At 41.5% G+C, this 23,918-nt stretch overlaps 1 protein-coding gene across 1 annotated transcript; it reads right to left on the reverse strand.

Moving 5' to 3' along the window:
- Positions 1–17,033: 17,033 nt before the first annotated feature.
- On the reverse strand, positions 17,034–22,952 carry LOC135697650 (uncharacterized). Its single transcript, XM_065217429.1, has one exon. The coding sequence runs from the start codon at positions 22,950–22,952 to the stop codon at positions 17,034–17,036; it is 5,919 nt and encodes a 1,972-aa protein (XP_065073501.1).
- Between the last annotated feature and the right edge of the window lie 966 nt (positions 22,953–23,918).

Here is a 23,918-nt window from a genome sequence, read left to right on the forward strand (position 1 = left end):
CCTGCAACATTCTGATGATAGGAGAAGCCAGCTATATTGAAAATATCTGGTAGAAAATGGAAAAAGGAAATCTGCCCGAATCAGAAGATTGGGGAAGCAAATTTTTATTAAACATTAACGGTGGAAAATTTACACCATTCTGTGGCCGCATTGCATATCTCGAAACGAATAACTTTTTCATACAAGCATTCGTACAAAATGTCTTTCGTTTCGAGATGCGCAATGTGCCACCTGGTCAATTGAAATTTTCTGGTCTAAAACTACCTGGGGGCAAGTTTGTATTGAAAATTTCTGGTATAAGATTTGCAACAATCTGCTGCATGGAAGGGCAAACTGAATTGAAAATTGCTGAGGTAAAAATTGCACAGTTCTGGTGAATGTCAACTTAAACTTTACTTCTGAGAAGAACCTCAAGGGTATTGAATGCTGAGGACTGTTCCAAAAGAAAAGATTTTTGGGGATGATTCCATGATTATTCTGCGAATAATTTCTAGTGAATCCTGCAAATAGTTCCAAGATAATTTCGAAAAGAATACCGGAGAATCAAATTTTGAATGAAATTCCAAAGGGATGTTGATGAAAATTTCATGCTCATTCTGGGAAGAATTTCTGGAGAATACAGAGCAAAATTCTTCTGAAACTTTGGGGAAATTTCAATTCCAATGTGTTCTAAGAAAAAAAATGTTCTAAAATATTCCGAGAAGAACCTCAAGGATATTGAATTCTGAGGGTAGTTCCAAAGGATTTCTGGGGAGTATTCCAAGAAAATTTTGATAATTAATTTCTAGTGCATCCTGCTGATAGTCCCAAGATAATTTCGAAAAGAATACCGAGAAAATCAAATTTTGAGTGAAATTCCAAAAGGATTTTAAGCAAAATTTCAAGCGAATTCCGAGGATAATTTCTAGCTCATTCCGGGAAAAATTTCTGAAACTCTAAAGGAATTTCAGTTCCAAGGTGTTCTGAGAAAAAAATCATGAAGTGTTCTCAGTATAATTCCAGTGGACTTCTGAAATGAATTTCAAAAGAGCTCTTAGGAGAGTTCTAAAAAAATCCGAGAAGAACCTCAAGGATATTGAATTCTGAGGACAGTTCCAAAGGATTTGTAGGGAGTATTCCAAAAAAAAATTGCGGATAATTTCTAGTGAATCCTGCAGATAGTTCCAAGATAATTCCGAAAAGAATACCGAGAAAAATTAAATTTTGAATGAAATTCCAAAGGGATTTTGAGGAAAATTTCTAGCTGATTCCGGGAAAAAATTCTGGATAATACTGAGGAATTTCTTCTGAAACTCTAAGGTAATTTCAGTTCCAAGGTGTTCTGAGTAAAAGTCAAGAAGAGTTTTAAAAATAATTCCAGAGGACTTCTGAGAAGAATTTCAATAGAGCTCATAGAGTTCTAAAAATTTCGAAAAGACCCCCAAGGAATTCTGAGGATGGACTTTTTTGCAACTGTATAAAATTTAAAGACAGCTTTGGGATGTCCTAATGGAAACTTCATCTAAGAATCTTCTCTGAAAATATCAAGTCATTTGTTACCGTGGATAAAAAGTTACAGACTGGCGGTACTTTGGGACAGGGTTGACATGCTCAATCCTTCGCACAAGGCGTAATTCCGTTAACAATCCTGTACTCGCTTGTCAAAATAGTTTTTTGCGCTTTTGTTCCAATCGTTACATATTTTTTAAACCCTTTTAAGGATCCTATTAGCCTTGGCATTTAGGTCAAAATTTGAAAAAATAGGACTACAATTTTCGCTTAATATGACCAAGTTCTACGTACTCGCAACAGTAATAGTAAAGCGTAACTACAACAGCATATAAGAGCTTACAAAACCTTGAAATAGTCAAAAACAAACTGTAACGATGCCTTCAAAATATACAAAAACGTACTGGACAAAATTTCAGAAAGGTTACTTAATAAAAGATGATACCAGTACCTTGAAGAATATATTTTCTTTGGTTCATATTTTTAATCTGTAAAGAAGAGCATGACGCAAAACATTATTACAACGATTCCTGCAGGGTTCAGAAATTGGAAGAATGCGACCGAGTTGATGGGCAAACACAATCGCAGTAATACCCATGTTGGTAGTATGGAAGCTTGGAAAAATTTCAAACCCAGAAAGGGTATCGAAGAACTGAACCACCAAAACAGCTATGATTGCTGCTAGTGAGGCAAAGCGGCTACAAAATCGTTATATAATGAAACGTTCCATCGATACTGTGCGCATACTTTGCAAAAGTGGCCGACCACATCGTGGACATTCGGAAGGAGCGGAAAGTGTGCCACCCAGTTGGTGGCTAACTACAATCCTGTGCTGGAAAAACACTTGGCGGAAGGTGCCAAAAATTTCCAGTACACAAGTAACCGTATTCAAAATGACATGCTTACGTCGTTGCACAATGTAGTGTTTCGGAACATTGCGAAAACCTTGCGAGGAAAACCAGTGGCAATAATTGCTGATGAGACGAGCGATTATGGCCACCACGATCAGTTGGTGATTGTCATCAGGTATATTGATAATGATGGGGGATTAAATTGCCAATTCCATTGGCTGTGAAAGCAGTTTGCATTGAAGAAGATGAACCACCACAAGAGCAAAAAATAAATAAAATTAGCTAAATTGAACAGTAGGGAAACAGTGGTGGGTGGACAGCACCATCCATCACACTCTTTGGAGTATTCCCTATCCCCAGATTAAATGCACCATAGAAGAAAATTGCCCTTTCTTAACAAGATTCCTGTACACGCTAGTGTCCGAGATGAACTCCTCAAAAATTCATATCGATGTTTATGATGATGTGGTGGTGCTTGAACTCCTTGCTATAATATATTTAAAAAATATATTTAACACTCGTATACCATTAATATTGAAATTAATGTTCACAGCTCCGTTTTCCATTTTTCAATGAACCATCCATGAGAGCTTGAAGTTGTAAACAAACAATCTCAAAAGTCATAACTGCAGAGTTGCCAAACTCATAGTATACTGAGACTGACAAATTGATTGTGGCACTTCGGCACGTTCGGTACAGCTAGTGGCACAGATAAAGTACTCAGCACTGAAACACCAATGTGCAGAGTTGACTACCCCTTGGAACTTCATGTTGTTCAGGTAACCAAGCACAGGATCGTAGAAAAAAAAGTTCAGAATTATCTCACTAAGCGGCATTAGCATAGAATAATACATAGACCAAAGAGTCTCGAAGACGAGAACATGCTCAATCTTTTGGCTAATTGAAGTGCCCTTCGAAACATAGGAAAATCCACGAACCCCTCGTTAAGCTCTGTCATATTTATAGGGCGAATCAAAAACAAACTTTGTACTTGGGACCAATGGGCTACCCTAATAAATTTGTTATGGTTATTTTGCTTAACGACGTGTTTGGGGTATCATCCAAACTATTTGTGGAAAAGTACGACTATTTGGGTTATTGCTCGTTTATGGTATTTGTTTATTAGGGTAGTCAAGTAATAAGCCAATTTAAAATCGTGTTTCGTATTGCTTGTTGTTGTAAAGGCACAGCTACAAAGCAAGACCATGCTTGAGGTGGCTGGGTTTGATTCTCGGCCCGGTCCAGGAATTTTTTCGGGTTGGAAAATTTCTCGACTTTCCTAGCATAGAGTATAATTGTACGTGCCACATAATTATACCATAGAGGTAACTCTAAAACTAGAAGGTATCGAAATAACGTGCTCAACTTTTTGGCTCAGCTCTGGTACTCTCTTAGGTCCCAAGCTAATCTATTCACCCCTCGAAACATAGGAAACTGTCAAACTTTCATAGCGAATCAAGACAAACATTGTGTAGTAGTAGAATTTCTACTAGAATGGGGTACGTTAAACGTTTGCTTGGGACCAATAGGCTAGTCAAGTAGTGAGCCAATTTAAAATCGTTAGTTTCGTATTGATTGTTGATTATACTAATGCAAAAATGGTACAGACATCGAAAGCTCTCAATTAACAACTGTTGAAGTGCACCTAGAACACTAAGTTGAGAGCACGCAATAAGCTAATATACGATAAGCAATATGCTTGAAATGCGAATAAGAATAAGTGTTTGTAAATTTTCTGAACTCAAGAATTGGTAGAATCCACAAATGGCCTCTAACATGGCTGATTTGACAAGGCAAATCAGTCATGACAACGGCCACTTTTAAATTCTATTAACCGTGCCCTTAATAGGCCAATGAGATCAACCCAAATTTGAGTTTAGTTTACTCATAAATCGCAAAAAGTGCACGAACTCAGCGATGAGTAAATTTGCCACATGTTTTTCCAGGTTTTTCAGGTTTTCCAGGAAAAAAATCTTGAATATGAGAAAAGTAAAGATTGGATTCTCTCAGTCTATTGGTACTACTCCAGAGCTGGTAGTGCTGATGCGGTATAATAGTAGTGACTTTAGTGACTAAAAGTACGGAAATAGTGACCAAATAGTGACTTTTAAATAATAAATAATTAACCGATAGTAACATTTATATGATGACTCAGAAACTCAAATTAGGATTAATATTGGAATAAACTGTTTTTGTCATGAAACTTAAGATGACATTTCATCAATTCCTCTAATTATATCGAAACTCTCAACGATAGCTCCTATGAAGAGCAGTTGAAGCAATTTCCGGATTTCCCCGGAGTTTTCTTTTATGTTACTGTTTGAGCGTTACATAAATTTATGCTTAGAATAATTTTGGACTTCTCTCTTGAATTCTATAGGAAATTCAATTCGCATTCTCCTCAAAATTTCCATGGTATTTCATCAAAATTCTCAAAACAAAAATCCCTTTCAGAGTACCCTTGAAACTCTTCGAAGAACTCATTTGAGATTGAACCCTCAAAAGGTGATTCCATTTGAATTCTTCTCGGAATTTATTTCGAACTCTTTGGAGTTCTCATGAAAGTATCCTCAGAAATCATTCCAGAATTTATTTATAACTCTCCACAGAGATCATCTTTGGATTTCGCGGGATTTGCATGTAATTCTCATCAGAGATCTTTTAACACTCCGAATACGGTGGGTAAAAAAACTTTACGCCGACTACGAATCCTCCGAAAAGCGTGTAACGGCATGTAACGACCCCAAATTATTTCTTATCACAGTTTTTAATGTTTTTGAAAAAAAAACTGCGGAGCGCTAGAATCAGTTTTATGGATTTAGCACTTATACATACCAACATATCTTCCAGAGGATGGTCCCATGGCCATCCAGGTCCATGTTTACGTCACAACCTATTTTTTTCTTATATCACAGTTCGGTCTAGTATCAGTTTCATGGATTGACCACTTTTACGAATGCTCCGGATCTTCCGGAAGACGGTCCCAAGGCCATCCAGGTCCATGTTTATGTCACGACTCCAAATTCATTCTTATGTCACGTTTCCATGTGTTTTCGAAAAAACTACGGAGCTCTAGGATCAGTTTCATGGATGGACCACTTTTACGGATGTTTCAGATTTTTCAGAGGATGACCTCATGGCCATCCGGGACCATGTTTATGTCATGACCGCAATTTCTTTCTTATATCACAGCTCACGTGTTTTCGAAAAAAAAAACTGTGGAGCTCTAGGAACAGTTTCATGGATGGACCACTTCTAGGGATGTTCCGGATCTTCCGGAGGACGGTTCCATGGTCATCTTAGTCCATGTTTATGTCACGACTCCAAATTCTATCTATCTATCACATTTCTAAATGTTTTCAAAAAAAACCGCGGAGCTCTTGGATTAGTTTCATAGATATACCGCTTTTAAGAATGTTCCGGATCTTCCGGAGGACCGTTCCGTTGACTCCAGGATCCATAAGTAGGAACCATGACTGTATTCTGGCTAATTATGAACATTTGTGCTAATTAATCTAAATTATAGATCTTAAGCCACTTGCAAAGCCCATAAACACACCATTAAAAAAACGTGTAACGACTTTTTTCGCTTTTTAAAAAAGTAGACGACCCTATTTTCAATCTTTTTAAGATCAAAATAATCTACAGACCCCAGGAATTCTAGAGGTACCGCATTTTTTTTTAAATTCACCAAGAAATGGCTAAGCTATGCCATTGCAAACTTACCGTTACACGCTTTTCGAAGGCATCGTATTCGGAGTGTTAAAAAATGTCCGAACTAGTTTTGAATTCTTATTCGAATTGGACCCAGAATCCTCATCCAATCATCATAGAATTCTCTCAATTATATTGGAATTATTTTCAGAATTGTTTCGGAGCTGAATTTTGCATCTTTAATAATTTAAACAATAATCAAAAGCAACGCTCGTATGTGTCAGTCTCAGGGCTGGGATTTTCTCCTCCGCTTAAGCCTTCAGGTATAACCAGGTATATGGATAAACCTGGTTTAAGATTTCAGCGGAGATGAATAAATCGGCCCTCAGAGCCCTTAATTTTACATGAGATTTTCTTAATCTGAAATGTTTTGGTATCATTCCAAGAATTCATTTAAAATTGTCTTAAGATGCCATTTGAATTTTTTTTGAAGTTCTTGTTAATTCTTCAAAGACTTCTGAAAATCTAGCACAGACAAATACCCTTGAAAAGTTTCCTAGGTTTAGAATTTATTTTTGGAGATAGGAGGTATATTTTCACCGATGTTTTTAACGAAATTGAAGGCGTTCTCAGTATTTATCCTGATCAATAGACATTTTATCATTTGTCATTAAACGCGAGGAGTAACGCTTCAACCCAGTGTAGATGAATATCGTACGTTTTGAATATCTTCGCTATGAAGTACGAGCGAAACGAACAAATAAGTTCTTTATACAGCAACGAATACGCGTTTGCTGATATTCACCACTGCTTGATTAACGAACCCAAAATTGTCAAAATCAGAAGTAATTCTCATAAGCAAAATAATCAAATTCAATTTGGACAAAATGATTATTTTGAATATTGTCGACTCCAGAGCCTAAAACGTCGATATTATCATTAATTCAGCACGAGGCAATAATTTTCCATCAAACTGAGTATAAAAACACAACCAACACAATACATTCTATAGCGCTATATTTGTGTAATATTAAAATAATCGTATTGCATTTGATCCTCAAAATCATCCCACCAAGATGAAGATGAATATTGAGATTGACAACAACACAGGCGATAATAAACATCCAGCCACGAATGAACGATTCTCAGAGGTTGCCTTGATCAAGAGTTTACACGGTGTTTCGTGAAAACCCATTAATGGGTAAAAAAATACCCATTTTCAAACCATGTATGCAGCTGTCAAAAAATGGGGGAATTTTGAAATCATAAAATGGGTGAAAAAATACCCATTTAAAGAATCAGTTCACGGTTGAATAATGGGTATATTTTTTACCCATTAATGGGTGAAAAAACACTTCGAAATTTTATCGTCTCATTTCCGTCACCGGCTCATTGGGAATGCAAACGAAAATAGACGATCTCCGGAAAATGTTAGAATCCAAAACGTTGGAGAGGTTTACGGATAAGTCAATACAATGGATAATTTGTATGATAATGTTTCGTGAAAAATTTGAGCGGAACACCTGCATTTGTTTTCAATGTTTTAGAAAATTTTTTACATCAACGAGTGCTTGCATCCTCCATTTGTAAAAATGGGTATTTTTTCACCCATTTTACGGTAAACACAATTTAAGAAAATGGGTGAAAAAACACCCATTTATTGACAGACCACCCATTTACCCATTTATGAGTAAACCATAGTTTACCCATTAAATGAGGAGGGGCACTTTTAGCGGAAATGGGTATTTTTATACCCATTAATGGGTTTTCACGAAACACCGTGTACACGGTGTTTCGTGAAAACCCATTTATGGGTAAAAAAATACCCATTTTCAAACCATGTATGAAGCTGTCAAAAAATGGGGGAATTTGTAAATCATAAAATGGGTGAAAAAATACCCATTTAAAGAATCAGTTCACGATTGCATAATAGGTATATTTTCTACCCACTAATGGGTGAAAAAACACTTGGAAATTTTATCGTCTCATTCCGTCACCGACCATTGGGAATGCAAAAAGTTTCTGTCCGCTTTTTTTTTAGCAAAAATGGACGATCTCTGGAAAAGGTTAGATTCCGAAACGTTGGAGAGACTTACGGATAAGTCTATACAGTTCTATCCAATGTGATATTATAATATCTCGTGTTTTATTTTTTTTTTTCGCTACAAATGCATTTATTCTCAATGTAAATATTAGAAATTTTTTTTATATCAACGAAGACCAGCATCCTCCATTTGAAGAAATGGGTATTTTTTACCCATTTTACGAAAAACACAATTCAAGAAGATGGGTAAAAAAACACCCATTTATTGACAGATCCCCCATTTACCCATTAATGAGTAAACCATAGTTTACCCATTAAATGAGGAGGGGAACTTTTAGCGGAAATGGGTGTTTTTATACCCATTAATGGGTTTTCGCGAAACACCGTGTATGTCAAAATTCAAATTCATGATGGTAGTTGGTCTATCTGTTAAGGTTGTCTTCATTTTCAGCTAAGTTGAGTGTAGAAGGAATGCTTTTTATCAGCACTGATCGTGGTGTTCCAAAGGCCCTTGAATGTTTGCGGTTCATTGGTCATCCTGGTTAAAATTGTTAATTTTTCAACATATATGCATATGTTGTCATAACTACTGTAGGCTTCCTTAGTGCTTAGTACTCAATTTAAAAATGGTGTTGATATTTTTTTTCCATTTCACTCTATTTTAGTTGTGAAAAAGTAACTTAAGTGACTATTTTTTAGGGAAATAGTGACTTTAGTGAGTTTTTGGTGTGAAAAGTGACTTTATAGTGACTGGCTTCAAAATAGTGACAAAGTCACTAAAAAGTGACCTGCTACCAGCCCTGCTACTCCTATACTAAGCAAAATTTTCGTCAATTTTCCTCATTTTCCGGCAGATTTTGTAGGTTTTCCACAGGAAAACATGAGACAAATTTACTCATCGCTGAGTTCCTGTACCTTTTACGATTATGAGTAAACTGAACTCAAATTTGAGTTGATCTCATTTGCCTTGTGGAAATCGATATCTGATGTCATTTTGGAGTTCAATGTTGTAACTTTCTGTTTCTAAAACAAGTTTCAAGTGCTTACTATATGGGTATTAGGGCGGGTCCAGTTTGTATGGCAGATTACGTTCTCCTGTTCCCCAGGGTTGCTCACTTCACTGGACCTAAAAAAAATTTCGGAACTATAATTAGTAATGAGCTAAAAAGTGATGGCTCTATATTTAGAAAAAAAAAACTACTGACAAGCAGTCTTAAAAATCACCAAAAACGCTAACCCTCCACAAAGGACACTCGCGATTTAAATCCTGATCCACGGTCCAAATCCTCTTCGCTTACTCTCTCGCTGTCGTTGCAAATATGTAAGAAGATTTCACATAGAATCCGAAAGTGGTACCAGATAGCTGTCCCAACAATACGGAAAATCCCCCAGAAGGAAATCCTATCACTGCTCGTCCCTTCCAATCTCGTCGCTATTGTCCAACAGTATGGAATTTAATCGATAAAAAAAGAGAAGGACAACGAACGACAGTTTTTCCAGCGCAACATCGGGCAGGATTTCCCTGATGGGTGCAACTTTATCTTTCCGCCATGGCTGCACATATAAAATACTTAAACCGCACACTCATGTGCTGCTGACCAAACTCGGAATGTAATAGAGCTACTAGAAAACTCATGGACACTGTACGACTACGGTTGAATCACTAGACTTCATCATCATGGGTTGTACCAACAACAGAAACTAAATCCAAAGAAAAACTTGAAAAACAGAAACTAAAAGCATTTTGTAATACTAGTTCAGACTTGTAAATAGTGTACATTTCCACACAGGAAGAAAACAAACCTATATGTTGTTAAGCCGTAGGATCTAAACAGATTAAAGCTAGTGTTAAGTAGGATATCTTCTTCCACATTTCTCCCTCCAGCTTTACGATAAAGAAAAAAAAACCAGTGATCTTTATAATGTAGTGGAAAAGTTTCCCTTTCTTTCCTTACGGGGCATCACGTGTTAAAATTAATCAATGCCACTTGTAAACGTAACACCTCAAACTATCTCTGTACATACTTTTCTATCTCTAAATACTTGTGGAAAGCATACTACTAGATTGTAAGTTGATCGAATGGAAAACACAAACAAATCGTAAAATTTATGAGCTTTAAGGAAATTATATACAAATAGCGCGCGCGAAGTCGGGGAGAGAACCCAAACAAATTTAACCGATCGTTTGCGATTGGAATCAAATAAACCGGAACATTCGTATTTAAATTATTATGATTAGTCTTTACACGACATATGTGTAGTTTGTAGCACAGAGCATATAAGAAGAAAATGAAATCGGTTATAAGAAGAGGATCCATATTTGATATGGCGATTACTAAGGAAATTGTGATTTTGTTCAGTTATTGGATTATTTTGATTTCCCAGAAACAATAAATGCAACTCTGTCTATATTCTTAATTGAGCGTGTTTTGATTTTTGAACTCAGTGTGATGACAAATGCCTAATAGAGCAGTTCCACGTCTAATGATGATTAGCATAGATTCGACCTTCTCCGAAATGTTTTGGAAATGTTTTGCAATTTAAGTTTTTAACACTTCCCTGTACGCTTTACTCAAAGTTACTAAACAAATTACCGCTTTTTTTTCCTTAAAAAAATATTTTTTCTTTTAACTTTGTCTTGCAAGTGATGTTTTCGTGTTACAATTTATTGAATTATGTCGAATACGTAATTTTGAAACAAACAGTAATAATTCAAAATTCAAAATGATTGAACTTTAACACAAATGTGAATGATTGCCCATAACAAACAATTAAGCAAAGTATGATGCAAAGCGGAGAAGGTTGGAAGTGCTCAATAACCACCGACAAACCATCATGAAACTTAAACTTAACTTTTGCTGGAAAATCTTGTTAACTTCGAGAATAATAATAAACTCTACGTGGTTTTAAGGATGATTTTATTGCTACTACTTAAATGTTTGTTTCTTTACTTATTGTCTTATGGTTGTACATTTCAATTGATTTAGCCCGAAAGCTCTTCATCTATAGTGATTATGACTGTAACAAGTGTTTGATTTTAGCTTTACTTTGTAATAGTTTACATTTGGCTTTTAAGGAAAGCATATTTGTTGATTTTAATTAAAAAAAAAATCTACTTAACCTAGTTGCCTAACCTAACGTGCCAGAACCCTAATGATCTGTTGATCGGATCGCATGCAGCAATCTCTGAACCTTTTGATGGTAGCTGTTCTCCGTAACGCCAAGGTCTGAAGACCAGCCAGGCGGTGGACCTCAGTATTTCTAGTACTCGGTGGACTGTTGAGGATCATCCTCAGGATTTTGTTCTGGATCCTTTGTAGTTTGAGGTGATGAGAATGTGCGCAACTCTCCCAGGTTGGCAACCCGTACTCTATGACGGGAAGGATTTGTTGCAGTATTGATGGCACCACTGATCTTTTCATCAGTACAACATGCTGGTAGCATAAAATACGCAGCACAGTCAGCGATCATGATCGTTATAGTCCTCGCCGTGTTAAGATCGTTCGCTTCAATAAAGTTTATATAAATAGCTAACACTTGGACTTTTAATAATATTGAAACATGGTGCCGCAGGCTTCTAACTGTTTCCGGCGTCATAAAGTGAAATCGCGGAAGTTATCATGACGGCGAGTTACGGTTAATCAGCGGAAAAATCAGCTTATGGAATCGGATGTGAAAGGAGAGAACACTCGCGATACGTGAACTTTATTAAAAACAAAATAAACACTTGGAAGGTGATAAAAACACACTCCCGTCGCTCGCGGTTCGATCGGAGAATGGCTGTTTTAAAGATGACAGCCACTTGCACTGCCCGAGGGATCGGCAGCTACTAGGGGGTTCGGACGGGTGTGGTGACCAAAAAGTATCTATATCATAAGGTGAACATTGATTTTCTCCACACTCCTCCTCAATGGTCAACCGCTTCACTGGAACTTCCGAGCCCCAACCTTCCACAGAACATCTGGTGCTTCATCGGTCCGAGGGGTTTCGTCAGAACATCCGCGATCATTTGATCAGTCGGACAGTAGATCAACTCAATCTCCTTCTTCTCGCACAAATCCTTAACGAAATTCTCTCTCGTGTCAATATGCTTGGAGCGTCGGCTCGAACGCTCCGTCTTCACAAACGCGAGGCAACCCTGGTTGTCCTCGTTCAACGCTATTGGACCCTTCTGCTCCTCACCAAAGTCGCGCAGAAGTTGCCTCAACCATACGGTCTCTTGGCAGGCTTCGCTGAGCGCCACGTACTCGGCCTCCATATACAAGAGAGTGACGGAAGTCTGGCGACGGCTGGCCCATGAGATCACTCCTCCTGCAAACAAGAACACGAAACCGGATGTCGATTTTCGACTACCGACGTATCCGGCCCAATCGGAATCTGCATACCCGATGAGTGCTTGATCTGGATCTCCTCCTAGTCCTAGACTGTAATCGGCCGTAGCATTCAAGTATCGGAGTACGCGTTTCGCAGCGGTCCAATCCGCTACTCCCGGAGCACTGAACTTGCGTCCAAGTATTGCAGTACTGGCCGCAATGTCTGGTCGAGCGTTGACAGCAAGGTACAATAATCCGCCTACAAGACTCCGGTATTTCGTTGGATCTTCGAAAGTTTGACCTGAATCGTCCGTTTTCAAGAACCCAGGCTCCATGGGTGACTTCGCCATCTTGGCCTGCTCCATCCCATATTTCTCAATCAGCTTCTCGATGTAGTTCTGCAATCGAATTCTGTAGACTCCATCTTTTCGCTGCACCTCCATTCCGAGAAAGTGTCGAACTGCACCAAGGCATGTGAGTTCGAACTCTTCCTTCAGAGAGTCGGATAGTCGTTTGACTTCTCGTTCGTCAGTTGATCCAATCAACATGTCGTCAACATAAACAAGTAGGAACACTCGAGTTGTACCTACAGTCCTCACATACAGGCACGGATCAGCGCCTGGTGGTTTGAATCCTCGCTTCGATAAAGCTTCGTTCAGTCTTCGATGCCAGCAACGTGGTGACTGCCGCAAGCCGTAAATACTTCGCTTGAGTCTGCAAACAAACTCCTCCTTTCCGGGTACTGCACATCCAGGGGGGCGCATTAGCATCTCCTCGTCCAATGACCCGTAGAGATACGCGGTCTTCACGTCGAGATGTCGCACGACCATGTTCTGCTTTGAAGCAACTGCAAGAAACGTTCGCATAGTTACCTGACGTGTTACCGGTGCGAACACCTGATCGTAGTCTACTCCATGCTGTTGCGTTGCGACAAGTCTGGCTTTGTATTTCACGACTTTATCCTGCTCGTTGCGTTTGACCTTGAATACCCACTTTGACCCCACTATCTTTCGTCCTTGGGGTAGTGGAACAAGCTCCCATCTACCATTGTGCCGAAGAGATACAAGTTCATCCTCCATCGCGGTCCGCCACTCGGGTATCTTAACGGCTTCTCGGAAGTATGAAGGTTCTTCTACTGCACATGCCGCAACACCTACGGTGTAATCCAACACATAATCATCAAAACGCTTTGGCACTGTTCCACGATTCTGCCGACTCGATCGGCGTGACGTAGCTGGAACATCTCCGTTTTCTTCATCAGCTTCGTAGAACTCCTCCTTATCAGCTGACTCCGCATCGCTTTCAACCTTCTTCTCCTTGAAAGGCAGCAGCTTGATTTCATCCTCGTCGTTCTTCTCAGGACCGCTGGATGCAGAAAACTCCACTGAACTCTTCCCATTACCAAGCTCGATGAACCTGGCGTCTCGACTCACAGTTACCCGATCCGTTTCACGGTCTACGAAGCGGTAGCCTTTATGCTCCATAGAGTAGCCCACAAACGTAAGCTTTCGCGCCTTGTCTTCCATTTTTCCTCGCTTCGCCTCTGGAATGCGTACGAAAGCCACGTTGCCAAACACTTTCAGGTGCCCTACTTCGGGCTTACGATTCCACCACAGCTCGTATGGCGTTTTCTGAACGGATCTGAACGGTTCTGCAAATAGGTGCAGCATTGATGGAGCCGTGAAATGAAATGAATATATCTTATGAAAGTTCACCTGGAAAAGTCAAAGATTTCACGTAGGCTTGATGAAAATTATGATTTAATGCTAATTTTCACGAATTTTATATGCAGTCTGTCAACATTATCATCATCATGCAGTGGCGACATCTGCGTTGAGCTTTTGCGGCAATCTTAAAATTGAGTGCGATGCAAGCAGGCTTGCTTCCACTCACTTGCTATAAAAACATGATTTTCTGAATTTTGAAATCATTAGATATTATGATCATATTTTGTACTTGTTAGATACAACAAGAGGTTGAAGGGCAAGTGTTTGACACATGAAACCTGTCAAATTTGCTTTCTGATAGTCACAATCAGCGATTTTACGACTCGCGAGCGCTCACTCTGAGTGATCGCTGATTGTAACACTCTGGTAGCGTAATTGACAGGTTTTATGAGTCAAACACTTGCCTTTCAACCTCTTCTTTCAAACTATTCTACTTCTAGTAGTTCTCACTTCGAAATGTAGGTGGTGAAAGCTTGGATAAGTTTCACTGCAAGACGCCAATTAATTATATGATTTCAGTAGTAGCTATACTGAAGATCCAAGAGATGTCGCCCCTTCAGTGGTAGGAAAATCATTTTTGCAGTATGGAGAATTTCAGAAAATCCACGATTTGTGACAAAATATGCTTTCACAGAAGGAAAAAAATAAACGAGTGTTTACCTTATCACTATAGTAATATACTCGTGCAATTTTTGTGCATCTAAAACTGCCCACAAAGACGATAATGAATAAAAACTGAAAATTTTCATGCATTTCCAAATGGTTTCCTACCATTCCCATACATTCGAAAGTGACTGGCCCTCTGGATGTGGATGATGTCAAAAACAACAAAACATGATTAATTGGCGTCTTGCAGTGAAACTTTGTCTGTGGTGAAACTTTTCCAAGCTTTCGCCACCTACACTTCGAAGTGAGAACTACTAGAAGGAGGATAGTTTCCAAATTTTCCAAGCAAAACAGACGCTTTTTGGGGCAAATCGGTCCATAAAGAAAAACTAATAACACAGACAAACAGACATAACACTCGCAAGCTGTTCATCGAACAAGCATTTAACGGCAAATTTAAAAGTATCGTAGTTGGTAGTACCGCCACCTGTGGCGCGCATAGTCAATTCCCTTGCGTTTGACGTTTACTCACTACCGCCATCTGTTCAGCGTAGTGCCCACCACAGTGTACTCAACAGATGGCGGTAATGTTTTAGCGACGATGTTTTAAAGTGAGAAATATTCAATGTGTTATGTCTGTTTGTCTGTGCTAATAATTTCCGGTGGATACTTTTGCTTGAATCGTGTAAGAAAACGTGTTTGCAAACTAACTGTTATTATTTCGGTATGGATCGGAGATGTTTTCATGGAAAATTATGCATAACAAGTTTGCACCCACAGGGAGAGGTTACCTCCTGCGCAGCTGCATTTTTCGGAAAATGGTGAATATGTGCGATTTCCACTAGGATGAAAGTGGAAATTAAGTGAATTTACTTAGGAAAGATTGTATCATGCTGGTGGTAATAGAGAATTGGGTGTATGGGACGCCAAAATTCAATAAATGCTCATTTTGGCCTTTTTTAAGCAAACATATTGATACTCACAATTTTTGACGAAAAACGCACCGGAGCTTGATTTACTCAACACGCACCATACTATAAAATGGTGCTAGATGGTCTTCAAAGTGATAACAAGATGACAAATCATCTTTATTTTGAGTAATTGAGCAATTTACTTTTGTTTACCATCATATTTACGATGCAGCATTGATGGAGCCGTGAAATGAAATGAATATATCTTATGAAAGTTCACCTGGAAAAGTCAAAGATGCACATCAGTCTGATCGTAAAAACGTTTTCTTCTTCAATTCGAATATTATATTGGAAGGATTTCACGTAGGCTTGATGAAAATTATGATTTAATGCTAATTTTCACGAATTTTATATGCAGTCTGTCAACATTGCAGTGGCGACATCTGCGTTGAGCTTTTGCGGCAATCTTCCAATTAGTTCTGCATAGTGGAGCGATTTTCCGCCCAATCTCGCCTATTTCCCCTGCAGGGATAGAAATCTCCTTATACCTTTTGGCAAATTTCTATTGCTGATTATTCATAAAATGTATAAGTCAACTAATAAGCAGACGCCTTGCAAAAAGTTAATGAAGATCATGTGTTAAGCGGTTACACATACCTTTTATGCATTCTCATAGGACCTATGTGGTTTATCTTATGGAATGTATAAGCAACAATCAATACGAAACTAACGATTTTAAATTGGCTCACTACTTGACTAGCCTATTGGTCCCAAGCAAACGATTAACGTATCCCATTCTAGTCGAAATTCTAGTACTACGCAATGTTTGTTTTGATTCGCTATGAAAGTTTGACAGATAAAATGAGGGTTTATTGGTTTTTCCTATGTTTCGAGGGGTGTTGTGCGAGCAACCGACAGGAAGAAAAATATTTCCAATTCTCTAACATTTATTTCACGGGATGTTAAAAAATCCCTTCGGGAAGAATTAATAAGAAATACATACATTAGTTTGGGCTTGGGCTATAAGCTACAATTCGTGTGTATCTTTATGTTTAGGATACTTGTTAGATGTGTTTGTTTTTCTTAATATACGAGTTTATGTTGATGGCTACTTACGTTTACTGTTCTTCTAGTAATAAATCTGTCCGTACTCGCAACAATCCGTACTATTTATGTGTAGCTGTGGGAAATTTTTATGGTTAGGTTAAACTGTGCATGATTTGCCTTTTGATTTTTTACCTGCCTTTTGTCTTTGTGTAGTTAGTAGTATAGTTTGTAAGTAGTTCATAAGTTTGCAAAACACCGCCCTAGTATTTAATCTAGATTTATGTAGGAGTAATTAATTTTTAAACAAGGTTGTTCCTCTTTCACAAAAAACCTCACCTATTCACATGGAAGTTGTTCACTCTTTTGCCCTACCAAGAAAAAAAACTTCCACATCATCGCGTTTGACAGCTGGAAACCACGGTCGGAGTTGGATTCTGGTGGCGAGGTTTTTGTGGTGCATTCTGCCACCGAGGTTGTTGTGGTAGGAGAGGTGCGTCACAAGGCACAGGGTTGTGACACTCCCCCTCGGTACGCCGCTGTTGTTCGAGTGGCTTACCACCGTTTGCACCGACGTCTAGCACCGCAATCTTGGTCGCTGGTCTCTCCAGAAGTCCGCTCGACGTCTGAACGGTCACGCGCCGAACCTGTCCGTCGGTTGCCTGAACTGCCTTGACCACGCGTCCTCGCGGCCAACAGTTTCTCGGAAGCTTGGAGTCAGCTATCAACACCAGATCACCTTCCTGGATAGGTTTTACGGGTTGAAACCACTTTGTCTTGCGTGTCAACGTAGGCAAGTACTCGTCAATCCACTTCTTCCAGAAGTTGTCGGCGTATACCTGGGCCATCTTCCACGATCGCTTCAGCACAGTGGGACTGTCGTCGAAAATGATTGGGGGCTTACTCCCATCCGAAGAACCTAACAGAAAGTGGTTCGGTGTTAAGGGGGGGTCAGTGTCATTATCTAGAGGTATGTCAGTGAGCGGTCTTGTGTTCAATATCATCTCGATCTCCATTAACATGGAACGAAGAATTTCATCCGAAGGCAAACGCGGGGGGTCGAAATCGTTCATGGTCTTCTTGACAGACTGGATCAGGCGCTCCCAGCATCCACCAAAATGTGGAGCGGTCGGAGGGTTGAACGTCCACTTGGTGTTAAGACCGACGAACTCGACCATCAGTTTCTTCTCGTCGACGAGTTTCAGAGCTTCGCGCAGCTCCCTCGAGGCTCCGATGAAGTTCGTTCCTCGATCGCTAATCATCTCGAGCGGTGGACCCCTTCTAGCAATAAAATTGCGTAGCGCTAGGATGCAAGAGTCTGTCGTCAGCGAATGTGCTATTTCAATGTGCACGCCTCTGCTTGTCATACAGGTGAGAAGTACTCCCCATCTTTTCTCGGTACGTCTGCCGACTATCACTGGCATCGGCCCGAAATAGTCGACTCCGGTGTAAGAAAACGGTCGCTGGAATGGTGCCAACCGGGCAGCTGGGAGGTTCCCCATTGCTGGAGGCCTGGGACTCGCTTGCCGAATTTTGCAACGCTGACAATTTCTGCGAACTCGTTCGAACTCTGTACGGAGACGGGGAATGTTGTACTTTAGTCGAATCTGGTTCAGCGCAGTGTGGTGATTCTGGTGACGGTATCTAGCGTGGTAGTCGCCGAGCACTAGATCGGATACGTAGTTGCGCCTGGGCAGAAGGATCGGATTCTTGGTAGATTCATCTACATACTCGCAAGCATCGATACGTCCACGCATCCGTAGAACACCGTGCTCATCGATGACTGGGCTGAGCTTATATAGCGGGCTAGTCTTCGGCAAGGTACGCTCCCATGGCTGCACCCCTGGGTTACTGCTGCAGATCAGTTGGATTTCGTCCGGGTAAGCTTGCTGTTGAACTTGTCGATAGATGATGCTCTCGGCACGATTCAACTCCTCCTGCGTTAGCGGACCAAGTTCTGTGGCCGTTCTATTGATATGCTTACGAAGATTCACCACAAAGCGATGAACGTATGCAACTGTCCTCAACAGCCGTTTCCATTTGGAGAAGCGTTCAAAATATAACAAAGGTTCGGTAATTGTATGATGAAGAACGCTGAGACGGATTTCTTCCGTGGTTGATCCTTGATCTCCGCCGTCGCCAGGCCATTCACTTTCAGGTTCCCACAAAAAATCGGGACCACGGAACCAACGACTGTTTGGCTGAAAGTCTGGCAACCGTGCCCACTTCGTCCCATCGTCAGCTACGTTCTTTCTGGTCGGAATCCATCTCCACTCGTTTACTTGTGTTGTATCTAGTAGCTCGCTGATCCTGAATGCCACAAATTGGCTGTAGCGTCGGTGATCAGAACGGAGCCAACATACCACATCCCTGGAGTCGGTCCAGAAAACCCGTCGCGATATTTTCATTCGGTGTGAGTTAGTGATACATTCAGCTAGACGAGCGCCTATTACGGCCGCTTGCAATTCAAGTCGCGGAATCGAGAGGAATTTCAAAGGGGCCACCTTTGTTTTTGAGCCAACCAGCGCGCACTCCGTATTTCCCTTTTCTTCGAACCTGAAGTAAGCCACGGCAGCCATTCCGTTTTCGCTCGCATCGCAGAAAATATGCAATTCCACGGTATTCGTAGATTCAGCAGACGTCGCATTGCGGTAACAGCGAGGTACGCTCACTTGTCGGACGTTCGGCAACGCTTCTACCCAGGTTATCCATCTTTCGGCTAGCTTCCCGTTGATTTCATCATCCCAGCCGCATCCGGCACGCCAGATTTCCTGCAGTAGGATCTTCAAGTAGATGAGGAAATTGGAGATGAGTCCCATAGGATCGTAAATCGCCATCAACATACGCAGGACTTCTCGTTTGGTAGGCATCCTGCTTCCGGAAAGCAACTCCACGTTGTGCTTCGGTGAGATTCGGAACGTAAACGAATCGGTGGCAGTATCCCACCACATGCCTAGCACCTTTTCTGTTGCCATGTCCGCACAAAGGCTCATGTCCTTCTCTGTGGTACTGGTTTCGTGTAAACGCTTGACGACTGCTGATGAATTCGACAACCAGTTACGTATTTCGAAGCCACCCTGTGAGTGAATGGATCGGACTTCGCTCGCTAATTTCACCGCTTCCTCTTCAGTCTCAACGCTGGCCAACATGTCATCGACGTAGTGTTCGTGTTTGATGCACTCGACTGCCCTTGGATAATCTTCCACGAATCTGTCCGCATTCTGGTTCTTAACGTAGTGCGCGCAACTCGGTGAACATGCTGCACCGAACGTCATTACTTGCACCACGTACACCTCCGGTTCTTCATCAGGATCTCCGCTGATCCACAATATCATCTGGCTTCGTTGGTCTTGCTTTTTCATCCTGACTTGAAAGAACATTTCTCGGATGTCTCCCACAACTGCGACGCGGAATTCTCGGAACTTGAAGAGAACGCTAAGCAACGACACCAACTGATCTGGTCCCGTAAGGAGAAATGAGTTCAAAGAGACACCGTTAACTCTCGCTGCCGCATCGAACACGATACGTATCTTCCCTGGTTTGTTCGGGTTGATTACCGGGAAAATTGGCAAGTACCAGTCATTCGAATGCTTCTGCGATTTCTCCGCCGTTGAAAGCCGCCGAATGTAGCCCTTCTCTTCATATTCAGCCATCTTCGTTCGCACTGCCGCACCCAGCTCGAGGTCTCGCTTCATCCGCTTCTGCAGACAGTCCAACCGCTTCAGCGCCATTGCCTTATTGTTTGGCAACTGCACTTGATCGTACCGCCACAATAATCCGGTTTCGTAGCGCTCTCCAGTGAAACGCGTTTCGGATGATAGGATCTGCATCGCTCGTTCCTCGTCCTTTGAGAGTAACGGTTTAGATGATCCGGAGATTCCCAAGGAATCGATCGAGAAGTATTTCTTAAGAGCCACGTTCAATTGCGTTTCCTCGTCCTTAACGCATGGACAAATGTGGAAACTATGATAGCCACTATAGTCAGCGGTCGATGCACCGGATGCCATCTCACACCGTCCGTAAACCAGCCATCCGAGTCGGGTTTTGGATACTATCGGTTCGTTTTCACCTCCTTCGATGCTTCTCAAGGCGTGTCCTAGCCGACAGTTGTTCATTCCGATTAGGATTCTGGGGGAAACTCTGTCGTAAGATTCCAGGGGTAACCCAGTCAGGTAGTTGTACTTAGTTGTCAACTGTGACACTAGCATCGACTGCTTTGGTAGAGAAAGATCCCGAACCGTGTGAACCTCAGGGAGCTCGAAGACTTGTTTGGCGCCGTGCGTACCAGAAATCTTCAGCGCTAGGACAACCGACTCTTCTTCCTTCCGCTGATGGCCACCTGTCCAGCTGAGACACAACGGATGAGATGTGCCTTTGAGCCCGAGTTCTTTCATGAGACTATGCTCCATTAAAGTTGCCGACGATCCGTCGTCAAGGAAAGCAAAGGTTGTCAGCTGCTTCTCCTTGCCATAAATTGTCACAGGCACGTATCTGAAAAGAATCTTTGCTGCCGGCTTCGAATGTGTGTTGCAGCTCTCCGGTGGACTTCCGCTTGGTGACGATTCAGGAACGGTGGGTTTGCTGTAACGTTTATCATCGTGTAGTAATTTACTGTGCATGAACGAGCAGCCGTTCCTCCCGCATGGTGATTTGATCTGGCAGGCGCCGAAATGCTTCCGTAGACATTTTCTACAAAGCTTCTGCTCCTTGACGATAGTCCACCGAGATCCGACATCCATATCGAGGAACTTCTGACACGTTTCAGGACCGCTACATTGTTCCGAACAAACAGCACACCTCTTCAGTGCAACTGCTGGGCGATCTTTCGAAGCGGCATCCTTGACTGCGTAGCTATCGGTATGAACGTTGACGTAATTCTCTTCTTTCCGGTTGCGTCTTTCAGGTTTGGGACCACTGATGGAAGGTATCGTGACAATGCTCGCTGCTTCGACTAAATTCCCCAGCCAATCTCCAAAATCCGACAGTGTGACTCCGTTCAACTGCTGACGGTGGTACGCCCAGTTCAATCTGATAGCGGGTGGCAATTTCTCTGTTAACTCTTGGAGCAGGGCTACGTTACACAGATACTCGTCCAGACCTGACGCAGTAATGGCGGCACAGACATTTTGCACTGCTACTCCAAAGTCTATAAGTGTATTAAGCTTCTCCGCCTTCGGTGCTGGCATTTCACGAACCTTGTTGACCAATGAGTGGATGATGATCTCTGGCCTTCCGAATAGGGTTTTCAGCGTCGAGATCACACCTGGTAAATTCGTAGGATGAAGCAACCGGCAGCGCACCGCTTCCAATGCTCTTCCCTTCAAGCTTTTCTGAAGACGCAGAAGATTTTCCTCATCGCTGAACCCACATATTCTAGTCGAGTTCTCGTAACTTGCTAGGAAGAGCGGCCACTCCTCTGGATTCCCGGAAAAGTTTGGAAGTTCCTTGGTTACCGCTTGACGTGCTGAAACTTGGCTTTGGCTAAGCGATGGGATGCCGAAGAGACTGCTCCTAGTTGGTTGGTACGCCATCGTCTGAGGATTCAAACCGAAACCTCCAGCTGCTCCTCCGTCGACATTCGCGTACCGTTGTAGTAGTACACTTCGTTCATCTAGATGCTTCCTTTCCAATGCCTGCCTCTCTTGTAGTAGCTGCAACTCTTGCGCTAGATCGGTGCCTTCCTGGTTCACGGTGATTTGTGGAGGAGGATTCCCAGTCGAACTCGCTCTCGGCACTCCATCAAGTTGATTAACGGACGTACTTGAACCTCCAGCCTGCAGGGATTGATTGCCAGTCGAACTCGCTGTTGAACCGCTACCACTTACACCAGTTGATCGCAGTTGGTTTCTCATCAAATCTCGCACACGTTGCTCCGTATTTTTCAGCTCCTGGTCGTATTTCTTCTGTTGATCTCTGAGCTCCTTCAGACGCTGGTCGTCTTTGTCCTTCATCATACGTTCGAACTCCTTCAGCCTTTTCTGCATCGCCGCTAACTGCTTCTGCAACAGATCATCCCGACTAGTCTCCGGCAGCTTGTTGACATTCGACTTTGGTATCGCTCCCCCCGTGGCCACTGGTGTAGATGTGCCGGTTGGGACTTCAGCTGCTGTAACTAGACATTTTTCGCAGCTCCAATCCCGTTCCTCAACATTCGAATCCACACTGACACACGCGAAATGGTACCACTGTTCACAGGTATCACAAGCAACCATTCGACTATCGTCTGGCTTCTTACAGATACCGCAGCTTGTTCCTACCGGCGGATTATTTACCGGAGAAGTTCCCCGCTTCTGACTTTCTGACCGTTTTGACATACTGACCACCGCCCAAAGCCCCCGATCGATAAACGGATTTTTTAATTTGTTGTGCGAGCAACCGACAGGAAGAAAAATATTTCCAATTCTCTAACATTTATTTCACGGGATGTTAAAAAATCCCTTCGGGAAGAATTAATAAGAAATACATACATTAGTTTGGGCTTGGGCTATAAGCTACAATTCGTGTGTATCTTTATGTTTAGGATACTTGTTAGATGTGTTTGTTTTTCTTAATATACGAGTTTATGTTGATGGCTACTTACGTTTACTGTTCTTCTAGTAATAAATCTGTCCGTACTCGCAACAATCCGTACTATTTATGTGTAGCTGTGGGAAATTTTTATGGTTAGGTTAAACTGTGCATGATTTGCCTTTTGATTTTTTACCTGCCTTTTGTCTTTGTGTAGTTAGTAGTATAGTTTGTAAGTAGTTCATAAGTTTGCAAAACACCGCCCTAGTATTTAATCTAGATTTATGTAGGAGTAATTAATTTTTAAACAAGGTTGTTCCTCTTTCACAAAAAACCTCACCTATTCACATGGAAGTTGTTCACTCTTTTGCCCTACCAAGAAAAAAACTTCCACATCATCGCGTTTGACAGCTGGAAACCACGGTCGGAGTTGGATTCTGGTGGCGAGGTTTTTGTGGTGCATTCTGCCACCGAGGTTGTTGTGGTAGGAGAGGTGCGTCACAAGGCACAGGGTTGTGACAAGGGGTGAATCGATTAGCTTGGGACCGAAGAGAGTACCAGAGCTGAGCCAAAAAGTTGAGCACGTTATTTCGGGACCTTCTAGTCTTAGAGTTACCTCTATGGTATAAGTCTGATGCTTTGGCAAAAATGTATAAGTAAAACATATGGATAAAATAATTGATTTTCGTTTCGTGTGGCGAATCTCTAATGGTGGTAAGCTCCAACCGGTATTATCCTCGGATTAAATCCCGATCAAGAATGTCCGGCTAGTT

Source organism: Ochlerotatus camptorhynchus, unplaced genomic scaffold, assembly GCF_037179485.1.
Source record: "Ochlerotatus camptorhynchus isolate MF236.1 unplaced genomic scaffold, CSIRO-AGI_Acam_v1.1 ptg000077l, whole genome shotgun sequence".
Taxonomy (NCBI): Eukaryota; Metazoa; Arthropoda; class Insecta; order Diptera; family Culicidae; genus Ochlerotatus; species Ochlerotatus camptorhynchus.